We start from the raw sequence: 23377 nt of genomic DNA, 5'->3' as shown, positions 1-23377 counted from the left end.
CGGGGAGGAAACCATGATATCAGGCCTTTTCTCACTGTTAAAGCATTTTTTTTATAAATATAAGTAAATACATAATATTACAAAACATAAATACGTACAAATATGAAAATATAATATTATATAAAAGAATATATATATATATATATATATATATATATATATATATATATATATATATAATTTTATAAATTAATAAATATGCAATAAATTAAAAATTTATATTATAGTAAGTTTTAGTCACTGTAATGCAATTTTTCAAAATATTATATATAGGATAATTATAAAAATTCAAATACATACAAATATATAAAGAATAATATTAAGGTAATTACACAGACAGACTCCATTGTAATAACCATGTTATAAAGTATTATTATTTATCTATTTGTAACTATCATACATATACATAATTATAATATGATAAATACGCAAGGATATATAAATTATAATGTATGTATATATATTTGTTATTTTTAACTAAATTAATAAATATATAACAATGAGTGCAATTACATTACACTAGACAAAATTGTTGAAAGCTTTGTCTACTGTAATACATTTTAATATATATATATATATATATATATATATATATATATACATACATTATAAAAAGAAAAAACTGTAGAAAAGTTTAGGGGACCATGACCCCTCTGCTCCTTCAATGCTCCGCGGCTATTTTGAGCAACAAGGACTATGAGGAAATCAAGTGCTAGTGTTACTTGATCAATCATAGCATCAAGTTGCAGCCTCCTAATTCCTAAATATATATATTAAAAGAAGCACGCACTAACTGATTTGTTGAATTAAAAATGAAGAAATTGTTTTGTTGCAGGTAACACGACTGCACCCAAGGAGGTTAATTTTTTGGTTTTTGCCATTAGTATATCTTTCACTTTATATATTAAAATGTGACATTTTTATAATTTATATAAACAATGTGAAGATTCACTTCCTATTGATCCTATCAAATCCTAGCTAGGTGGCTACGTACATATACAGTTTCAGGGGATTTCATATGCCAACGTGCAATTCACGCTCTTCATAAATAATATACTCAAAAGCCATCCCCATTAATGGTTAATTAGTCTTGGGTAAGCTAGGAAAGTTATGCAGTCGTCTTTTACTGTTTGGTCAATATAGCATTCTTCAAAGACCGTGTGCCTATTCATTAGGGAGATCAGGTACTCTTTTTTACCATTCTGCACTCGATCTCTGACTAATTCATTTGTCCTCTCTTTCTGTTCTCTAACAAAATTTTAAAGGGTCGTGAGACACTATAAATACCACCATGAGCATGCCTAGTTATCTACCATGAATCTTTTCTAAGTTAGCGAAAATCCCTTGTTGTTGCACATTGCTTTCTGTCCATAAAGAAACTACAACCTTTGCTTTCAACACATTCTCTTAATTAACATTAATCCTTACTCATAGTCTCATAGAGAATATTTTGGGTACAAACAAACCTCCAATTCGTCTTAATTTCCAATATATATATATATATATCCATGGAGAGAGCAAAGTCATCGATTGAACAAATTCAGCCTCCAACTTATGGAAACCTAGTAACCATTCTTAGCATCGATGGGGGTGGTATTAGAGGCATCATCCCCGCTACCATTATTGATTTCCTTGAATCTCAGCTTCAGGTATGAACACCTACACCTAATTAATTACTAAGTATTGTTGTTCCTCTTCTAATTAATTAATCATCATTTAGCTATTTTTTCATTAACAAAACCATACTAATCCTAATTAGTCTGAACCCATATGCCATATGCCATTCATATTGAACCAAAATGACAACATTTTGAATACATCTAGTATTGAAAGAATAATTACATTATATATTGATCAATTTCGGGGAATGATATGATGCAGGAATTGGATGGTCCAGAAGCAAGGCTCGCAGACTATTTTGATGTGATATCAGGAACAAGCACAGGAGGTCTTGTAACCGCTATGATAACTGCTCCAGACAACAATAATCGACCTCTTTTTGCTGCCAAAGATATTAAGCCTTTTTACATGGACCACTGTCCTAAAATTTTCCCACAACATAGGTAATTAATTAATATTGTAGTAGCTAGCTAGATGAATTAATGCATGCATCTCTATCTTTCTTTATTAATTTGTCTGTTTAATTAAATGTACTTTTCATTAGTAAGAATTGAGATAGAAATTAATTAATATTTGGCATGCTTTGCATTGCAGTGGCCTTGGTGGAACGATATTAGCAAAGATAATATATAAGATCTCTGGGAGGACCCAAATACGACGGGAAATACCTGCATGAGGTCGTGAGAGAGAAACTCGGGGACATTCACTTGCATGAAACCCTCACCAACGTTGTCATTCCCACCTTCGACATCAAGACTTTGCAACCCATTATTTTCTCATCTTAGCAGGTTAACTTTCCTCTCTCTTCTTTTCACTTTCAAACGAAAAATGAATATTCTTTCCCATGCACCTTCCAGGTGTGGGAGGTTGGGACCTATATTTATTAATTTGTTTTATGGTTCAACTTTGACTCTCGGGTTGAAATTATGACTCCAAAGTGCAAATGAATGCTGCATCCAAGACTTAGTATCTCAAACAGTAATTGTTGACTAATAAGACAGACAAAGTGTTTTTTTCTAACTAGAATTAATACGATAAAATACTATCTGTTGGTTAAAACCAGCCAAATTCGTCCATGCATATAGATAATTTTTTGTTTTAGTATAATAACACCAATTAAAGGAAAAAAGTAGACCAATTCGTTTATTTTTATTTTCTATTTTTTCAGTTATTGCTAATTAAATTAAAATTATATAACAATGTTCTTAAACTAGTTATATATTTTGCTTTTTCTTTAAAAAAAAATTAAACTTATAATAAAGAGAATAAAAATAAATGATTGTGATTGACTGAAGGAGAAAAAAACAGTTAAATTGGAAGAGCTGTCACTAATTTAATTTAACAAAATCAAGTTAGTGATAAAGCTAGCATATATAGCCTAAAATGATTTGAATTCATGCAGATTAAGATGTGGCCTTGCATGGATGCTAAGCTCTCAGACATATGCATCAGCACGTCTGCTGCACCTACTTATCTCCCTGCTCACAATTTCAACAACCATGATTCAAAAGGGAACGTTCACGAATTCAACCTCATTGATGGTGGCGTTTGTGCAAATAACCCGGTATGTGTAATTATATATCACTAATTAATTGCATGTTATATTTGAAATTATTATTTAATTAGTTACGTACTATATAGTAAATGATTAATCATATCATATCGAAAGCATCACTAACTTTTTATTCTGTTTCTTTTTTTTTTTTTTGAATTTTCATGATCCAGACCTTAGTTGCCATGAACGAAGTTACAAAGCAAATCATTAAGCAAAATTCTGATTTCTTTCCAATCAAGCCTATGGAATATGGTCGATTCCTTATAATTTCAATAGGGACCGGAACATCAAAAACTGAGGAAAAATTCAATGCACAAATGGCAGCCAAATGGGGATTATTGGATTGGCTAACCCAAAGTGGTAGTAATCCTTTAATTGATGTTTTCTCTCAATCCAGTGCAGATATGGTGGATTTTCATTTATCTGCTGTGACTCAAGCACTTAATTCACAAGATAATTACCTTCGAATTCAGGTGATTTCCTAAACAAATATATAAAACTCTGTCTATATATATAGCTCTTTCTTTCTATACAAGTCAAATATTATAAGCATAATATTTCATAAATGATCAAATTTGTTGAACAACAACATTATATTGTAGGATGACACATTGACTGGGACGGATTCTTCGGTTGACATTGCTACAAAGGAGAACTTGGAAAAACTTTACCAAATTGGAGAAAATCTATTAAAGAAACCGGTCTCTAGGGTCAATTTAGAGAATGGTCTCTTTCAACCACTGAAAAATGGGGAAACCAATGAACATGCTCTCAAAAGGTTAGCTAAAAAAGGGCTTTTTTCATATTACTAGTATAGTAGTTTCATTAATTACGATTGCAATGCAGTTATAATAACACATTTAATTTTAATGCATTCAGGTTTGCAAAAATACTTTCACAAGAGAGGAGACTCCGAGAAATGAGATCCCCAAACACTAAAAAGACCTTCTAGTTCCATTTATTTTATGCAGGCGCATTCGATTACATCAACGTCAGTGATCACAAGAATAGAACGTGGTTTAGATAGAGGTCTAAAATTCAAACGCTTATGAAAAAAATGTGACTTCAGGGAATAATTTTTTTATTTTTAATTTTGCTTTTTTCTTAGTTTATGGGTATCAGATGTAAATCAACTGCAATATAAATTCTTACTCATAATCATTTGAATGCAACTCACAGAATAGTTTGTTTTTGCTTTATATTTTTATTTTTATTTTCTTAGCTTAAGTGCATCAGTTGTAAATCAACTGCAATAGTATAAATTCTTATCTTGATTTGAATGTTATTATGAAATATATCAATTACACCGATATAATTTGGAGAGGGACTGTATTTTGTCTCAATTAGATACAAATTCAAATTAGAGGGGGGGAAATCACTATATAGATAGTTTTTTAATCAAATTACGACCAAAAAAGAATAAATTTATTACGGACTTAAATTTATCACTATATTTATTACATTATTTTATGTTGTTAGAAATTTTGAATTATCTCTCACAATAAAGTCCTTTTATTGGGTGGTTGAGGTTTGCATATCACTCTAACTATACCTCAAGGAGGATCTTCAACAAAGACAATGACGGCTTGAAAATCAAAAGTGCTACTAGTGTTTTCTTGATCAATCATGGTAGCAACTTGCATAGCTTGCCTTCTATTAAATACTATATCTTAAACTATCAAAAAACCACAAACTAATTTTAAAAAAGTGTATATTGTCCTTATTATCACTATTCTGATTGACTAATTGTTTCAATTTCATTTTCCCACGATCATTTGCGGGTAACACACTTGCTCATTATTAGCTGGTCTAAATTAAAAATAGTTTACCAAAAATAAAAAATCATACTTGGACAGGAGCTGCACCCGTGAAGCTGATCTACCTTTTGCTATAGTATATATATTCTCATTTTATAACATTGTACATTTTTATAATTTTTACAAACAATGAAAATTCACTTCTTACTATTGATCCTATATATATATATCACATCCTAGCTAGGTGGCTACGTCTACAGTTTCTCCCATGCAATTCAGGTTCTTCATAAATACTATTAAAAATACTACTAATTAAATAGCCATCGCCATTGGATTAATACATGGTTAGTCTTCAGTAAGCTAGGAAAGTTATTATGCATAGCCATCTTATACTGTTTGGACCGTGCATGTGTGTCCTAAAACAATAAATAAGTAAGTTCTTAGAGTTTAATTTCAATAGATTGTTTGTGTAAAATATTTAATATGGTCAACTATTTGGAAATCAATTATTAAAAAAACTCCACAGTTTTATCATACATAAAAATTCATAATTAAATAATAGCATATAAAATATTTATACTGGTAATGCATTTTAATTAAATTAAAATTCTAGTTAATTTTGAGAAATAAAATAAAAATAAGTTGACAATTTATTAATATTTATAAAAAATAAAAGATAGAAATACATTATATGTCTTATTAATTAACAATTATTAAATATTCTGACACTAATATATTGTTAATTATTAATAATTGAATATTAAGTAAAGTTTTAAATTTAAGTCTTGTGAATAAAAAAAGCATAATTGAGAGAGAATAATCTCACAAAAGATAATCAATCAAATTTGTCAAAAAACAGACTAAATATCAACAAAATTGATAAATAGGATAACCAAAAAATCATTGAATATTCTTAGACTAACAAAAACATATTAGTCAAGTTAAAAAACAAAAATATATTAGTGGGCCGTTTTTTATGTGAAGGCCCGAAACAATGTAGGAAACCTTTTTATTTTATTTCTTTCTGAATATCGTAGTTTCTTGATCGAAACGTCAACGTCTGCGACGTCGTATTTAACCGTCTCCGGGAGCCATAAGCGAAGCAACGTTTCTTCCTCTTCCCAGTTCCCTGCAACATTAACAAGAGCACAACAGAACAGAGGGAGCACACAATCTTTCTTCATTCTTTTCGTGAAACAAAAGAAAACTGAAATTAGGTTTTCATGTCGGGCATGGAGAGGCTTCAGAGGATGTTCGCTGGTGCAGGTGGAGCGCTGGGTCATCCCCCACCGGATTCTCCCACCCTCGATTCCTCCGAGCAGGTCTACATCTCCTCCCTCGCCCTTCTCAAAATGCTCAAACACGGTATGCTATTAGAATTCTTATTTTCTCTTCTCGATCCCCTTCTTCGTTTCACTTTCCCATGTTTTTTTTATTGTTCATCTTATAATTTTGAAAACCCTAATTTGTGTGTAGGAAGAGCTGGAGTACCGATGGAAGTGATGGGTCTGATGTTGGGGGAGTTCGTGGATGAGTACACCGTTCGCGTTGTGGATGTGTTTGCGATGCCTCAGAGTGGGACCGGTGTTAGCGTTGAAGCTGTTGATCATGTTTTTCAGACTAATATGCTTGATATGTTGAAGCAGACTGGAAGGTACTTTTTTGGGTTTGTTTTGTTGTTTTTTTTAGTGAAGGAGGGTTTGGTTGCCGTTTTTTGCTGCGTGGTTTATACATGTGTGGGTTGTTTTTTGTTGTATGATAGTTGAAACGTTGGCGTTTTGTCGTTGCAGGCCGGAGATGGTTGTGGGGTGGTATCACTCGCATCCTGGATTTGGGTGTTGGCTTTCTGGAGTGGACATTAATACACAACAGGTTTTTGGCTGCTTATTTGGTTTTTGGTTTTTGGTTTCAATGTGGCGGCATTTGTTCGTGATATTTTGCACTGTTTTGTGTTTCAAAATTGAAACTAAGTGGAAAATTCCTAGATGAGTATAACAGTTGTTTTCTTTTTTAAAATGAAAAGTTTTTAGTTGAGCTTAATGACATTGTTTGGTCCATGTAACCGGCTTCACCTAGTGGGATAAGGCTTTGTTGTTGTTCTTCTTCTTTTTAAACAAAAAAAGAGTCACGCACCAAGTGATACATCCAATATTTTAAATTGCAATTGCAGTTGTGGTTTTATCATGATCCTTTTTATTTAGAGGGTATCGCAAACAAATGTGGCCACGATTGTGGTCATGTTATGGTTTTAGAGACCCCCAAACCTAGACAATGCAGCTGGTATTGTGGTTGCGGAGCTTTTTAAAACCTTGGATTCATCTCTTAAATATTACTGCAGATTGAAAGAGGGAGAGAGAACGAGAGGGGGTGAGAGAGAGTTATACAATTTATTTTATTTTAACTTTTCATTTACAGTTATAACCTCATTTTTTATTATCAAATTCAATCATACAAATTGTAATATGTAACATGATCTCTGTGGAACTTATGAGGCAAAAGTGAGGATGGAAAATTCCCTTGTTATTGGTAATACGGATGTATAGACAAAGTGATATCCTTACTTATGATGATTGTCTGTTCCAAATTTCATTTGAAAGAAGCATCTATCGATGAAAACAATTTTTTATTAGGTAGACTGGGAAGTGCAAAAGTTGAGGGTGATGGGTTGCCTGGTGTAGGATTGAGTGTTTGTAATCATCATTGCATACCAATCTTAGATTGGGGCTTGTTATAGTTGTGAGCTATAAGCTTGCTGGATGAGGGATGGAAACTTGAGAAGTAATACTGCTTGAGTCATAATAAAATTGTACTGTACTATTGAATATTGGTAAAAGAAAGTTTGAGTATTTTCATCAGTGATTTAAGTAGCTGCAATTGGATTAAGAAATGTTGGTAGAAGGGATCAATGGGACAATTAGTGGTTAGAATCCACTTTAGGTTGAGAAATGTTAGATGTGGAATTTAGTTGAGCCATGACAAACCCTTATTCCCAAAGGGATGTTGGTTTTCGAAAATTGTATATAATATTTATGTACTTTTATTTGATGCAGAGTTTTGAGGCTTTAAATCAACGGGCAGTGGCTGTGGTGGTGGACCCTATTCAGAGTGTTAAAGGCAAAGTGGTAATTGATGCTTTCCGGCTGATTAATCCACAAACTATGATGCTGGGTCAGGAACCACGACAGACAACTTCCAACCTGGGCCACCTAAACAAGCCATCTATCCAAGTGAGTGTTCTGATTTTTCATTCAAAAGCATAGCTGCTACTCTGTTTTCTTTTCTTTTTTTCATTTACTTATTTTGCCTTTGTAATCTCCTCTTTAGGCTCTGATCCATGGCTTGAATAGACATTATTACTCGATAGCGATTAATTACAGAAAGAATGAACTTGAAGAGAAGATGTTACTTAACCTTCACAAAAAGAAGTGGACTGATGGTTTGACACTCAGGCATTTTGATTCACATTCTAAAACTAATGAACAGACTGTTCAGGTCAGTTGAAATTTTTCAATGTGAAATATAGATGTATAGATGATTCAACCTTTTAAATCCTGTTCTCTTCTCCCCACTTCAACTTGTTTTCAAACTTTTTCTTGGCCAAATTTATTGCATATATGAGACTTGCATGAATAATACAAGGCAAAGTACAGTTTAAATGTTACTGCACACATTCCTGACTTATTGCACAGCAACAATTAATGATTGATATGGTACTCAATTGGAGATTCTGCTGACTTGGTTTAGTAAATTTCAGAAACATACTATAATTGGTTTTTTCTTGTTACTTTCTGTCATTTTCTTGTCTTACACAACTTCTCCCTCCCTCCTTAAGAGATTTAAAGTGAAATGGTTTTTACTAATTATTGTAGTATGAACGTACATGGTATCTGTAGAAGACATTTACAAACATAAGAATACAAAATTAGTTCAAGAGAATGAGTTGTGGATAAAAGGGAATGAGTGGCACCATCAGTCATGCAGAAACATTAGATTACGGTAGAAGGGAATGAGTTGTGGACATGAGTGTAGTGGTGGGCTTGGATTCACTCATGGAGGAATGTTGCTAATATAATGTTGAGAGAAAGAATCCTTTGGAAGTGAGAATAATTTCCACACCTAAAATTGACCCTGGGTGGCCTAGATCTTTTAGAGAAAACTTTTAGGGCTTGTTTAAAGTGGTAAAGAAAAGTAGAATTATTTCATGTCAGAAGAAGATTGTCAACATATTCAAGAAAATAGGTAGTCTTTAGATCATTTTGATAAATATGTAGATTTAAGAGTGGTGTTTGTGATGCCACAAGTCATAACCAAGAAGAAAATAGGTAGTCTTTTAGGGCTTGTTTAATGCAATTCTTCTGAGAAAGCAATTCAATGCACTATTTCAATAGTTTGAGATTGAATGACTGGACTAAAGGTGTTTTGAAAGCCAATGCTAAAGTGTTAATGAATGTCCTACAAGTCTAGCTTTGTGGTGAGAATGTAGTTGTTGTGTGATTCCTTCCGGGTATTAAAACCAAATTGATGCTCATAATATTGTGAAGAGATAGATTTGGGACAAGAGTCCATATACTTTTCTCCATTTAGGCTGAGTTTGGGCCTTCCAAAAACACAACAAGACTCCAGAGTTTGGAATGGGATATTTAGTGATTGAATTTAGCTGTTTGGTTATTTGGTATTAAATGCTCCATACTCGGCACAAGGGCACATAGTTATTGCCATAGCGGTGTAATGGGATTATTTTTAGAGAAATAATTGCTTATATTTTGAAGATTTTCTTGGAAAAATGGGAAAATAGCGAGCATTTTTTAAAACAAGTTGAAAGACACAAATTCGGGAGATAATTTATTTATTTTTGCTGGGTAATGCAGGAAATGCTAAGTTTAGCAGCCAAGTACAACAAGGCAGTGCAGGAGGAAGATGAGCTGCCGCCAGAAAAACTTGCAATTGCTAATGTGGGGAGGCAAGATGCTAAGAAGCACCTTGAAGAGCATGTTTCCAATTTGATGTCATCAAACATTGTTCAGACTTTGGGAATGATGCTTGACACGGTTGTTTTCTAGAGTTAGCATCGTCCAATGTATTATTCCTTACTATAGTCAGCAACATTTCATTAATACTCTTGACATGTTTGTTAACAGAAGTTGTTTTATCATGAGTTTTTGCATTTTGTGTGTTCTTACGAATGCAGGAGCGAAGTTACATGTTAGAGGATGAGAATCATATTTTAATTTTAATCTCTCTAAATGTAATGGAGATCTTCGTGATCGTGCGCTAGTTTTATTCCGCATTAGGATTTTACATATAAACAAAGTGTTGATTCAGTTGTAAGTAGAAACACGGAGCAATTAAAACTGCATGTGAATTATTATCCCTGAAACTGTTAAGAGGATCAGTTAAATTGGTCTCTGAAAATAAGTAAAATTATAGTTACTGAATTTGTAAACTATTAATCCATTTCTTCCCTCTGATAATCGATGTCAGTCTTTATGCATGTTTCACACAATTTGGTCTTAGGGGTTACTATGGAAGTACCTTTTATCGGATAAATCAAAATATTAATCCATTTCTTGTCTTTGTGACGTGACAATTGTTTATCTAGTTCACCATCAGTCATCTACTTAACTAATAATGAAATGATTAATTGACACATGTCACTTTTGAGCATCTTGAATCTTCGAATTGTGTAAACAAAACGAATTACACAAATCATCATTGAATGATATCGTGCATGATCCACACCACATAATTTAGAGAGAATAGAAGAAAGACCAAACATGTGTATCAAATTGAAGGAGGCTGGTCTCTGTTGAAGAAAAGAGCCAAGCGTTTGATCAAACACTGAGCCTTATGACTCGCCAAATCATAGAGATGAAACGCATGACCCTCCCCAAGAGTCTCTTCAACTTCCACCACACCCATCCACCCACTCCTACTCAAAGCATTATAGTAAAGCCACCCTCTATCCCTCAGCACATCCTTCTCCGCCACACACACCAGCACCCTCCTACACCCCAGCCACCCCAAGCTCGGTGCCCCCTCTGCCACCGGGTTAACCCGCGGGTCATCCTTGTCCGCCATCTCCGGACTCACAAACCGCCACAGCCGGTCCACCACTGCCTTCCTCTCCGGGTCCACTGCCTCCTCCGATCCAACCGGAACTGAGCCCCAAAAATACGGGTGGACAAGACACACTCCGAGGATGTCCATGCCAATGTCCCAATCAGGGTCACCAAGGAGCATAGTTAGGTTATGCACTATGTTAGCACCAGCACTGTCCCCAGCCAAAAAAACCCTACCGAAGTCTGCATGCTCATTCAACCAAGGCTCTTGTCCATTTTTGTTACGGTGTGACGCCACCCACTGTAGTGCAGCCCATGAATCCTCGTACGCTGCCGGAATAGGGTGCTCCGGGGCTAGCCGGTAGTCAACGGAGACAGCGACGACTTTGGCTTCGGCGACGATTGTGGCGACGTAGTTGTGGTAGTTTGCGGTGAAGGGGGAGGAGGCGCAGAAGGCGCCGCCGTGGAAGTAGATTAAGAGAGGGAGGTTGTTGTTGCGGCGGCTGGTGGTTTGTGGTGTTGGGAGGAAGAGGCGTGCGGAGAGAGTAGCGGAGTGAGGGTGGAGGAGTGTGATGTCTTTGGATGTAATGTGGGGAGTGGTGGAGGGTGGAACGACGTCGGTTCCGGTGAAGCGTTGGACGCGACCATCGGTGAAGACACGGATGAGACCGGGAAAATCGTGTGCTATTTGTGGTTCTGAGGTGGTGGTTGGTGTTGTGTTTGTGTCGTTGTCCATGGGAGTGATGAAGATGGAGATAGATAGATAGATAACTATTTTATGAATGTAGGTATGTTATGATCGAGGACTATCATCCTCCACTTGTGTTTTGTGGTCACTTGCTGCCACAAATACGATAAGGTTTCATCATGCAAAATTTGTTTGGACCAGGATTAATAAAAAAATTTAAAATTAAGTTCTTATATAACATGAAACGAGGGCTTGCTTGGTTTTTTTTTTTGTTGTTGTTGTTACATGGCTTGCTTAGTTATATAATGGAAACATTTTAGCCCAAAAGCTATTTGAATGCCAGGGAGAGAGTGAAAAAAGAGAAAAATAAAAAGAAGTGATATGATGTGATAGATTGATGAAATATTTAAAATAAATGAACGTTGATTCTCTTAAAATATCATCACTCTTGTATAATTATCATATTAGATTTTATATATTAAAAAGACAACTTTTATATGGTATCTTTTATGCTTAATTATATAATTAATCCTTTAATTATAATTAAAAATTCAATTGGGGTTCTTAATGATTAAAAAGTTTAATCATATCTTTTAATAATTAAAATACTATAATCAAACCAATATTGTCAATTATGTTAGTTTGATTAAAAAAATTAAGTATTTATACATCATGTTAATGCAATCATGAAAAAAAAAAAGCTATTTTTATATCGATTATCAATGCAAGGATAATTAACAAATATTATAAAAATGATGTCGTTGTTAAGATTTGTGTTCATGGAGTGAGACATTTTTACATTAGGAAAAAAGTAATTTAATTATTAAGCTTGTCTTTTATAAGGTTAATTGATTATGTGAGTGCTTCATTGTTAAGAAGTCTAACTCCAAAGCTACAACAAGGTAGAATAGTTGCCATTCAGAAAAAGGAAAAAAAAAAAGAAGGTAGAACGGCTGCTAAAGCTTCTAAAAGAAAATCCAGACCCCAAAACTCTAGTTTGTTTTTCATGTTTCTGATTATGTTGTCCCCTCTACAACAGATTCTGAGTGATTAAGGCTTTGAGACACTGGCTCTTTATAAAACAATGGATGACTCAGAGAAGACTGATGTTATAGAGAAACGACAAGACCTGTTTTTAACCAATTCTACTGTATTATCCTTGAAACCATTTCAGAGTGTCGAATATAATGTATAGATGAGAATTGTAACTGAATTAGTAATTCATTCATTTGTCCAACCAACTAAACTTCTACAATAGATTGTGTCGTTTCCTTTCCTGTTTTATCAAATCAACTATCCTTCACCACTGACAAATTATCTGTCTCACTTCTTTCCCACTCATCCTTATAAAAAAAATAATCAAAATTAACTTCATAAACTGGTAAAACCACCCGAGATTCATGAAAAGAACTATTGAGTTAATTAAAAGAATCACAAATTAAATTAGGTCCTATCAAGCAGTTAAATGAAGTTCGACGAATAGTTATATATATTTTTTCTCTCAAGAAAAAGTTATCTATACTTTAATCAATCAAATTCACGTTTGCAAAATTTATGTATCGTTTATTTCTTTTATTTTGGTTCAATTTAATCTTAGGCCTATCATATTTATTTAATGTATTATAAAAAATAATTTAATTAATTGAAACTTGAGAAAAAGAGGGAGGAAAAAAAAATAAGAAGATGAAATTTACAATTTAAATGTAAAAATGAATGATAGGAGAGTGTTTCGCCTTATAGGGAAGAACCCGCATGAGTAGTGGCGGAAGCAAGAAGGTCAGCTAAAATAATACATACAAGAATAGTGTATAAATTTTTTACTTTTAAAAAACCTATTTATAAAATTTAATTATTTAATTAATCAGGGTTAAAAAAACTAGTATTAATTAATTGATAACAATAAATTTATCCTAAATTTATATATTTTTTCAAAATTATTATTTGTATTAATGTTTTTCTCTCCGTTTTAAATATTTTCCAATACAACCTCTCTCTTATTTTAGTTATGAATATTTTAATTTAAAAATAACTAATTTAATAAACATTATAAATTACATATAATCAAAAACAAACATCACTTTTAATTCAAATCTTATAAATAGAAACGAATGTAATATTAAAAATATTTTTTCACTGATTATATTATTAATAATATAAAAAATTACACTAACAATATTCATTCAAAATTAAATTAATTATTCTTTTATCGATTACTATTCTTACTTGCTTCTTAATCTTTAATTAATTTAAATACTTATTTATTGAAGAGAAAATAAAATAGAATAAAATATGAAATCTCACAACAATCTTATTAAAACAAAACGGAAACAACAACTTATATACTTAAATATGTTTTTGGATTTTATAAACTAACATTTGTTTTATGTTTTTGGTTATTGTAAGTTAATTTTTTTAAAATTTTAATCTTTATAATATATTTTGTTAACTTTTAATTTCTATAAATTTATGTTTTTTTAATTTTGTCCCCACAAATACAAACTTATAAAAAATATAAATGAAAAAATAAAATAGACTAAAATTAAAAAATATAAACATATAACTATAAGAACTAAAAAAAACTTACAGCAACCAAAAAACCAAAATTAAAAAATAATAAGTAATAAAATTAAAAAATGAATTCACAGGAAAAAAAAATCTAACTTACATCAACAAACAAAAAAAAAAACCCCTAAATTTTATACTACTCTACTCTCCTTGTTTCTTACTTGTGTATGAAAAAAAAGGAGACGAAAAGGAAAAAACAGAAGAACAGTGTTCGAAGATGGAGAAAATGATGCGACTGAGACCATTGTTCCGATCACTGAGTTGCAGATCTTATCATTTCGTTCTTCGTCCTTCTCTTCTCTCTCGCTCTCCCAATCCTCTTCCTTCTCCTTCACCCTCAGGTACTCTTTTCTCTTCTATTAGGTTTTTCCTTCGGATCACTTTTATCGCACTTTCTCCCGCAACACTCGATCCAATTAATCTCATTTCATCACGTCTCTGATTGATTGAATCAATATTCAATGTAATTGTTATAGGAACAGGAAGCTAGTGTTCGTATTCCATTTATTTTGCTGGAATAACATTTCTTCGTTATTTTCGTGACTTCGATTGCTAACTAACTCCAGAGCTGAATCAATCGATTTCTATTGACTTTGTATTCTGGTTTTTCAAGACTGGTGTAGTGTGGACAGTAATTTTCGTGTTGTTAGTGGCAACGTTGTCTTCACTCTTCAATAATGAAATGGATTATTTATATCACAACTTCAAAACCTCTACATTGAAAAAGGGTGTTGTATGTAATTCACTCTGGACATGCTTTTAATAGGAAAGCAAAAGGAAGGAAGCTTCTCCCTTAAACTAAAATCAATTGCATCTCAACTTTTTGGACAAATTAAGTGAGAGAGGTTTTATAAAAAATTAAGTTCGTAAGTTGATTTTAGCTTATGGGAGAAGCTCTCAATTCACTTTATCTTGATTTCTACTCCAAAAGTACTTGAGAGAAGTTTATCCAAACAGAGCCATATATATGTTGATTTGGTTTTGAGCTAGTGTGTTGTACTTAAGGATGGGTGTTATATTCTGAATTAGTTTTGCATGAAAAAACATGTACAGAATGCAGGTCTCCTCTCTCAATGGGTTTAGGGAGTATGAGATTCTATAGTGAAGATGTGACCCACATGCCCAATATTAAGGACCCTGTGCTTTACAATGCTTTCAAGGATTTGATGGCGGTAAGTTGGAGTGAGCTTCCGGATTCTGTCATATCTGATGTTAAGAATGCACTGTCTAAAAACACTGATGACAAAGCTGGCAAGGAGGTTGTGGAAAATGTGTTCTGTGCAGCCAAGGCTATTGAGGAGTTTGGCGGGATTCTAATCTCCTTGAAATTGGAATTTGATGACAGCATTGGAATGAGTGGCGAGGTATTTCGATTTAGACTCGTGTCTGTGAAATTATTCTCAATCACCCATCACATTATTAGGCTGATGATTTGATTTCTTTTGTAGGATGTAAAGCCATTGCCTGATCATATAAAAAATGCTCTGCATACCATTTTTGATCGCTACTCCACCTATTTGAATTCCTTTGGACCCGACGAGAGCTATCTACGGAAGAAGGTGGAGACAGAGTTGGGTGCAAAGATGATTCACTTAAAAATGAGATGCAGTGGCCTTGGTGCCGAGTGGGGAAAGGTATATCATCGTATATTTCCACTTATTATTGCCTATTTATCTAGTAATTTGTGTATGGCGGCCAATGGAGGCAAGTTTATAAATGAGCTCCTTAGATGCAGTGTTGTGTGTTGGCTTTCATAATTCTCTGTGCTGTTTCTCTCTGTCTCTCTCTCTTTTTTCTTTTTCACTCAAATGCGTACACTTTAAATGTCACTCCCATTGACTGAATGAGAAATATGAGGTGAGACATACAAAAAAATCTCCCACTCCCTTTGGCTGATACCACAGCACTGCAGCCATCATCAACAACTCTAATTTCCAATTTATGTGTGCACTTGCAAGTTTTCAACATGGTGTATTTTTTAGGTCCTTGGAAAATATGTAGTTAAATGTTATTGACACATTTGCTGGAATATCATTGTAACTTTTTTGCCTGTGCTTTCTTAAATTCTTCGTTGCATTTTTTGGTTGGTAGTTTATCCTGTATTGCTACTAATAAGAAAAATCTTAAGTAGTATGGATGTGCTTTCGTAAAATAACTCTGGAAAGGAGAAAAATGTAAGGAAAATTGGTGTGTTCTGTCAATTGTGATTTTTATTTTTCAACTTCGCCTTTCTCTTTCCCACCATGATTGATTATTACTTGTTCACCATTCGTGATAGTTTTTGTAAAAACACTTTCATAGGAAATAGCATTTACATTAAGAATTGTAGACCAATTCCCATTCCCTTATCTAATGTGATGTTTCTGTTGTAGGTTACGGTTCTTGGAACTTCTGGACTTGCAGGTTCATATGTTGAGCAAAGAGCATAAAAGCAATATTTTAGAAACAGTGCATGTAATTGTTTGTCTCTGTTTTATATCATGCTTTTGAGGATGCCTGTAGACTCTTTGATTTGTTTTTGCCTGACCTTTTTGTTCCCAAGCGTTTGATAGCATGGAAATAAGAGCGCTTGACTTTGTTAGCTGGGATTATCCTTAAACAGCATTTCTCTTTCGTTCTCAATGTCATTTTCCAAAGTTAACAAGTAGCAATGCTGGTCAAGTTTTAAGGACTTGTATATTACCAATATGTAAATGACAAGTCAAGAAGTTAATTATATTGAGCTACTCAATTGTATCTGAATCCAGTCTCTGCAAGCATGTATGTAACAGAACAAGAAAAACTAGCCACACATTTTTAGAATTGACTAAAATTGATTGAAAACACAAAATTTTATGAGTTTAACTTTTTCAAAGAGTTCTGTTTATTATTTTGTATTTTATAATAAACTTTAATTAATAATAGTGCTAGAGAGGGGATTGCTAGCAAGTCTCGAACAAACAAAAAAAAATGATAAATGGCAGCAGCCGCGTTAATTTATTGAAATGCATATTTATCAATGAATGCGAAGGCATTTGTATTAGACAAAAGAAAGAAACTGTAGTCTATATATGAAGCTTGACCCATCCATTATTCAACAATCTTCGACCAAGCTCTCTTACAAGTCAAGAGATAACTGAAACATGAAAAAAAAAAAAAAAAAAAAAAAAACTGAACAAGTAAAAGCTTAACAAGTTCAGGTAACTTTGGTACTTCGTTGTATTTTGCGTGACAACCATGACTCAGACGGCGACTTAGGCAGTGGTGGAAGTAACACAGCTTTACGGCACAGACCAAAAGGCCATCCCTCGCAGTGACAAAACTCTTGAATTATCGAACGCCGCCAACATTCTGAGATGTCAACCTCATTCATGCTTGAACATCTAGACAGGTTTGTCTTCACAGAATAAAATGCTTGGTCACTCACAGCACTCGAAGAAGAACAGCACGAGAGACAACTTTTAACCGAAAAGAACTCTTCTCTTTCGTTGTGTTCTTCATCACCTACTACCACCTTTGCTTGTGGTGCCATTGTGTGACTGTGAGTGACATACAGTTCCCTTGTTGCAGGAGAATATGCCATGGAAAAGCCTTCTCTCAATGGGCTTGGCTTGTGCTTTTGTTTCTCCATAACTCGACTTCTAACCGCTGAAACAACCACCTAAGGAAGCAGCACAAAAGAACAATGACAACAACTGAGGTTACTTCAAAGTTCAACATGGAATTCACCTTCATAGCATGTTTGGATTCATGTTAGATGATCCAAAATCAAGTTGGAATATCAGCTAACATGGTTTTAGGTAAATGTTAACATGTTTAGTTCATATTACAAAATTGATTTTGAATTGAATTAACTTAAGCAGTTTTCACATTCGATTAATACATAAATCACATTACATGAAAATCAATTTTACAAACGTTCATAATCCGAGAACACACAACTTATCAAAGTGAAGAACTTTTCCAAAGGGTTTGATGAAAGTAGATCCTGTACCTCATCAACATCATCAATGATGGGGCACTCCTCCTCAAGGCTTGCAGTTGAAAGCCTCCGACAACTTAAAGTTTGACAGTGGGAAAATACTTCTTTCAAAGTCCCTGCAAGGAATTTGCATCTCTTGGTATGGTTTATTGGCTCTTCTTCATGGTAGAAGACACCACCCATGGTGTGAATCCCTTGATCAACTTTTTCACATGAGAGGATATATATTGAAACAACTAGAAACATAAACACTTTGTGTTGATGCTCAAATTGATATGCTTCATTGATAGTGGCCCGGTACTGAAACCCCCACTAATAAGCTTTCCGTTCTTTAAGGTAAAGGCAAGTTAAAATGGGCTACAAAACAAACACTTTCAATGAATGGCAAGAAAATCAAATGCTTGTTTGACTACTTCAAATAGCAAACCCCTTTGGTAAGTCAAGGGATGCCTGAGTTGTAAATCCCTTCACCCTTTGATTCTCACGGATAAAAAAAAAATCCTTTGGTAACTTTGGTCGATTTGTTTTATCTAATTATCTCTCTTTGTTAGTAGTGGTGCTTGTTCAGAGTTACACTTGAAGCTAAAGTCATGCTTAACAAGACGTGCGACCCAACAAAAAGATACTGCTATATCTGATAAGTTTATATTTTGTATTAATTGGTTAATGGTTACCGTCCAATGGAAGTTATTTCGTGCGAAAAATAATCCAGAAAGGGACAAGAGCATCGCTACGTTTTGGCCTAAGTGGCCCTATTGCATCGTTTTGAAAGTTGAAATAGACTCGATGGCATGGAAGGGGATTCTGTTGTACGTGCAAAAAGATTTTTTGAGGAAAAAAGAAGAAAACTTCTGTTGATCGAAAAAGAAAAAAAGTAAAAGTGAGACCACCATATTCTAGGGTCTCCACTTAACACTTTTTTTTCTCCCATCACCAATATCTCATATTTGTTGAATAAAGATCTGAATTAGTTTCAGACAAAAACTTAGGAGAACAAGTCTAAAAAATACAAACTCATCACGAGTTTCCCAAACAAGTTGCACCATGATTCATGAATCAGGTTCGACATGTGAAGACCGCTAAGGTGGTTGGTTGGTTAATAATGATGTAACTATACCCTGGTCTTCACGTCAAAATAAGGCAGATTTTACAGTTTGGAAGCAAGGCAGAAGAAGAAAAACAAAACATAATTACCAATTATGTGGTTCACACTTTTTACATTATTATTACAAGCCATTTTTAAAAAAAAAAAATGATGTGATACTGTGATTCAGTATGCAGTACAGTGAAATTGACATGCTAATATACATAGGGTTAAGGGTTATTGAGAGAATTATGCAACTATTAACTAAACAACCATGATGATTCATTTTTTTCTCAATCGTGCAATAAGTTGTGATAGTGAAATGGAAATAGAGAGAAATGATTGCTACAGTGGTAAAATCTTTGGAAGATTGAGGGAACCACTTAACCAGATCCTTTTAATGGGAAGGCTAATAATGGAACACATCATTTGTCGTGTCATTCCAAACTAAGCATGCAGCTTAACGAGCCAAATGTCCATTAAGTATAACATAGTCCAAATGAGAATTATAACCAATGTAGCTCATACTGTAAATTCCTAGTGATGTTATGATGATAATTTTCTGTTAAAGACTAACGTTCCCACCTAATTTGTTATTTGATCTTTACCTCATAATTAGATTCTAAGGTTTTAAAAATCGGTGTGACTGTAATTTTGGTCACAATGTGATTAATATTGTAGCCACATCAATTAGATTTATCAGTTTAGCAAACTGTTTGTGGCTGTAATTTTGACCACAGCCTCAGTTTCTTACAATTGTGAACTGCATTTATCTACCATTTCCTGCAATATCAAATATTGGTAATAAATCCTTGCTCATGTTTTCAATGCAAGTTGACACAATTTCCTGCAATTTCAAATACTGAGAATAAATCCTTGTTCATATTTTCAATGCAAGTTAACACAGGTGATTAAGAATTCTAAACAAACTTTCATCTTCTCCACGAGTGTGGGTTCGAATCCTCCTCCTTCAAGGGGACCCATTGACATCTAGGGACTAATTAAATAACTGTAACTGGATGAAACTACTTATATTTCGAGAGTGTACGATAATCCTCTGCTTGCAGATTCAACATACCATTGGCACCCTGTTCGGATAGCATTGAAAGTGTCTTCCTCTTCTATCATTTTTATTAAAAAAAAAAAAAAAAAAAAACTAGCTCACATTTATTATCCACATTTCTCCTTCATGCAATTTTTTAAACATAATTCGTGGATCTTGATTTAATTATGGTGAATTTGACATTATATTTTTGTTTTCTTTCTCTTTAATTGAACCGTATTCTTAATGTTGGAAAGAGTAATAAAAACAAGATCAATTAACAGTAGACTGCAAAAAACAGAGATTGATGCAGAATCAGAACATTGGTGGCATAGAAAAACATTATCAACTTGATAGAATTTTTACACTTGAAGAAGATTCACGAGAACGCAACGAAAGTAACCACGCGGTGTCATTTGGAAGAGACTTGAAGAAGGTGGTGAGAAGTGAGGGTGATGAGCGAGTTGAGTTTAGAGAGAGCGGCGGTCTTATCGGGGGGGCACTTCGAGAGAGAGAGGTTCAGAGATCGGAGAGCCTCGTCGAGCTTGCCGGCGGCCAGGGCGGCGCAGCCCGCCTTGTAGGCTTCGTCGGCCATGTGCGCGTCGTATCCCTCGTCGGCCTCCAGGAGAGCGGTGGCACGTGAGTATTCCAGATTCGAGATCGCGGAGTCGATCTCCGCCATGAGCGCCTCCGGCGTCGCCGTGATTATCTTCACGCCGTCGAATACGTTCCAGTGGACCGAACCCGAACCCATGTCGGTGGTGACTCTGGTACACGAGATTTTGTTAATCGGTAAGAGCGATTTGTCACGAAAGGAGGTGAATGATGAATGTGTTGCTGTGTAACATTTCTTGCATCGGAAACAAACGGATAACAATTTCTAGGTTAATAAGTGATTGCTGATTACTGATTTTTCTTACACCCTGATCTGATCTCAAACCCTAGCTAGCCTTTTTGGTTTGCGGACGCAAACTGTAAGAACATGTGAAGTTGTGTACCAAACTACCACCAACTACCGTTTTTCGTATAATTTGATTGTAAAAATTTATTTAAATAGTTATTCAAATTTCAAAGTGAGTTTATTAAATTTAAATTGCATCCTTATTTTAACCATCAAAACTTAATAATAAAAAAATGATTTAAATATGTTTTTATCTCTAATATATATTCGAATTTTGTATTTGATTCCTAATAAATTTTTGTTTTGTAATGAGTTTCTAATACTTGAAAAGTTTTGTACGATGTCCTCGCTATTGAAAGGAATCCATTAACTACTAATATGACTTTTAACTCAACATGTCAGCAAACTACTTGTGATGTTACGTCAGATTAAATATGATATGTAAGTTGATCATGACATGACATCATATTTTAATTAAATTAAAACAAAAAAATAGAAGTTATATTCGCCAAAATGGACCAAGGTGAGGTAGGATATAGTGAGAGCAGCGATCCCATGGTTAGTTCTACCATAACGAAGCTATATCCATCGTCGCCGACGAGGGTTTCTTGGGCGAGGAAGAAGATGACAATTATGAGGATCTTTACAACAACGTTAACTTCGGCGAAGGGTTCCTTCAATCGTTGCTCAAGAACGACGATTGAGGGTTCCAAAGCGGCGATGTCGAAGAAAAGAAACCTCCACCGCCACCACTAGTTTCAAATGTCGTTAGGGTTTCGATTCCAGGTGTCGATGGCGGTGGAGAGGGTGGTGGTGGTGGAGGAAGCAGGGTTGTGGAATCTAGGGTTTCAAAATCAAGGGTTTAGGGGGAACAAGGTGGGATTAAGGTTGAATTAGGGAACCAATGTGAGAATTTGAGTGAAATTAAGGATCAGGGTGGGAATGATGGTGCTGCGGTGTAGAGGATTGGACAATAACCACATGGTGGGATTGTGGGAAATGAGGGTTTGGTGAGACAAGGTCAAGGGAGTGTTGGTGGTGGTGGAAGAGGAGGGAATGTTAATAGGGTTGGTGGAAATGGTGTTGGGAACAGTGTGAGTGCTATTAGTAGTGTTAATATTGGAGGAGTTAGAGGTGGTGGTGGTGGTGGTGGTACTACTGTTGGTTTTGGTGGTACTATATTGTTTGTGGGTGATTCGCATTGGTGGACTACTGATGTTGAGCTTAGTAAGTACGGGCCGGTGAAAGTGGTGAAGTTTTTCAATGAGAAGACAAGTGGGAAGTCAAAGGGGTATTATTGAGTTGAGTTTTTTGACCCTTTTAGTGCAATTGCTTGCAAGGAAGGGATGAATGAGCATGTTTTTTCGTTTTAATTTAATTAAAATATGATGTCATGTCAAATAACACATGGTCAACTTACATGTCACATTTTATCTAACGTGGCATCATACGTAACTTATCGACGTGTCAAGTTAACAGTCACATCAGCAGTTAACGGATTCATTCTAACAGTAGGGACCTTGCACAAAAAATTTCAAATATTAGGAATCCATCACAAAACAAAAATATATTAGGAACCAAATGCAAAATCCAAGTATATATCAATGATCAAAAATATATTTAAGCCTAAAAAATTAATAAAAAAATAGTTATTCTTTTAAGTACCTCATTATTAAATGAAATAAATTAAAATATATTTTTAAAATTTAAGATATAAAATGTACTATATGTCTTTATTAAATATTTTCTTTATATAGTATTAAGAGAATTTGTAAAAAAATAAGATAAGATATAACTTTACTCATAAAAGATATTATATACATGTTTTTACCAGGTTGTGACTCTCGTGACCTAATCCGATCTATCTCTTTCCTTATATTTGAGTGTATAGACTTCTTTACTGATGGTGTGAGTGAGTACCTGAAAGGGACTCTGATGCTCAAGTCAATATGTGAGTCAGGAGTATGATAGGGATAAAATGTTACTTATCTTCTGCTGATGTCTCCTCTTATATAAATAGCACCCTCCTATATAAATAGTAGGATCGAGTTCGAATGAGATAACCGTCCACGACATCCACTACGGACAATACCAGGTTATGGAGACTGGTTACTACCAGATAGCAAGTCGTGGAGGCCGATTACC

The 23377-nt window shown here is 34.2% G+C and overlaps 4 protein-coding genes and 1 pseudogene across 4 annotated transcripts; 3 read left to right on the top strand and 2 right to left on the bottom strand.

Moving 5' to 3' along the window:
* The first annotated feature begins 1508 nt into the window (after positions 1–1508).
* Positions 1509–4323, top strand: LOC100798256 (patatin-like protein 2; annotated as a pseudogene).
* A 1606-nt stretch (positions 4324–5929) lies between these two features.
* LOC100817264 (26S proteasome non-ATPase regulatory subunit 14 homolog) lies at positions 5930–10096 on the top strand. Its single transcript, XM_003550295.5, has 6 exons — positions 5930–6297; positions 6409–6586; positions 6723–6804; positions 7983–8159; positions 8257–8424; positions 9801–10096. The coding sequence occupies exons 1-6, from the start codon at positions 6156–6158 to the stop codon at positions 9990–9992; spliced, it is 939 nt and encodes a 312-aa protein (XP_003550343.1). The 5' UTR covers positions 5930–6155; the 3' UTR covers positions 9993–10096.
* A 477-nt stretch (positions 10097–10573) lies between these two features.
* Positions 10574–12033, bottom strand: LOC100817797 (probable carboxylesterase 13). Its single transcript, XM_003550296.5, has one exon. The coding sequence runs from the start codon at positions 11725–11727 to the stop codon at positions 10714–10716; it is 1014 nt and encodes a 337-aa protein (XP_003550344.1). The 5' UTR covers positions 11728–12033; the 3' UTR covers positions 10574–10713.
* A 2409-nt stretch (positions 12034–14442) lies between these two features.
* On the top strand, positions 14443–16748 carry LOC100527337 (uncharacterized). Its single transcript, NM_001251475.2, is given in 4 exon segments — positions 14443–14585; positions 15298–15608; positions 15693–15878; positions 16617–16748. Coding segments are annotated over 4 exon segments (678 nt in total). The 5' UTR covers positions 14443–14461; the 3' UTR covers positions 16674–16748.
* A 467-nt stretch (positions 16749–17215) lies between these two features.
* Positions 17216–18884, bottom strand: LOC100818331 (uncharacterized). The gene is made up of 2 exons (XM_003550297.5): positions 18218–18884; positions 17216–17884 (listed from the first exon to the last, which is right to left on the bottom strand). The coding sequence occupies exons 1-2, from the start codon at positions 18449–18451 to the stop codon at positions 17420–17422; spliced, it is 699 nt and encodes a 232-aa protein (XP_003550345.2). The 5' UTR covers positions 18452–18884; the 3' UTR covers positions 17216–17419.
* Positions 18885–23377: the final 4493 nt, after the last annotated feature.

This window comes from Glycine max, chromosome 17 (assembly GCF_000004515.6).
Source record: "Glycine max cultivar Williams 82 chromosome 17, Glycine_max_v4.0, whole genome shotgun sequence".
In the NCBI taxonomy this organism is placed as follows: domain Eukaryota; kingdom Viridiplantae; phylum Streptophyta; class Magnoliopsida; order Fabales; family Fabaceae; genus Glycine; species Glycine max.
The sequence above is the reverse complement of the archived record's forward strand: the minus strand, read 5'-3'. Positions and strand labels throughout refer to the sequence as shown.

Excerpts from the sequence above, each read along its gene's own strand:
- LOC100817264 (XM_003550295.5), top strand. The coding sequence starts at position 6,156 with ATGTCGGGCATGGAGAGGCTTCAGAGGATGTTCGCTGGTGCAGGTGGA. Across the intron at positions 6,587-6,722 it reads ATGTTGAAGCAGACTGGAAG|GCCGGAGATGGTTGTGGGGT; the intron begins GTACTTTTTTGG and ends TTGTCGTTGCAG. Across the intron at positions 8,160-8,256 it reads TAAACAAGCCATCTATCCAA|GCTCTGATCCATGGCTTGAA; the intron begins GTGAGTGTTCTG and ends TCTCCTCTTTAG.
- LOC100817797 (XM_003550296.5), bottom strand. The coding sequence starts at position 11,727 with ATGGACAACGACACAAACACAACACCAACCACCACCTCAGAACCACAA.
- LOC100818331 (XM_003550297.5), bottom strand. The coding sequence starts at position 18,451 with ATGTTTCTAGTTGTTTCAATATATATCCTCTCATGTGAAAAAGTTGAT. Across the intron at positions 17,885-18,217 it reads TCATTGATGATGTTGATGAG|GTGGTTGTTTCAGCGGTTAG; the intron begins GTACAGGATCTA and ends CTGCTTCCTTAG.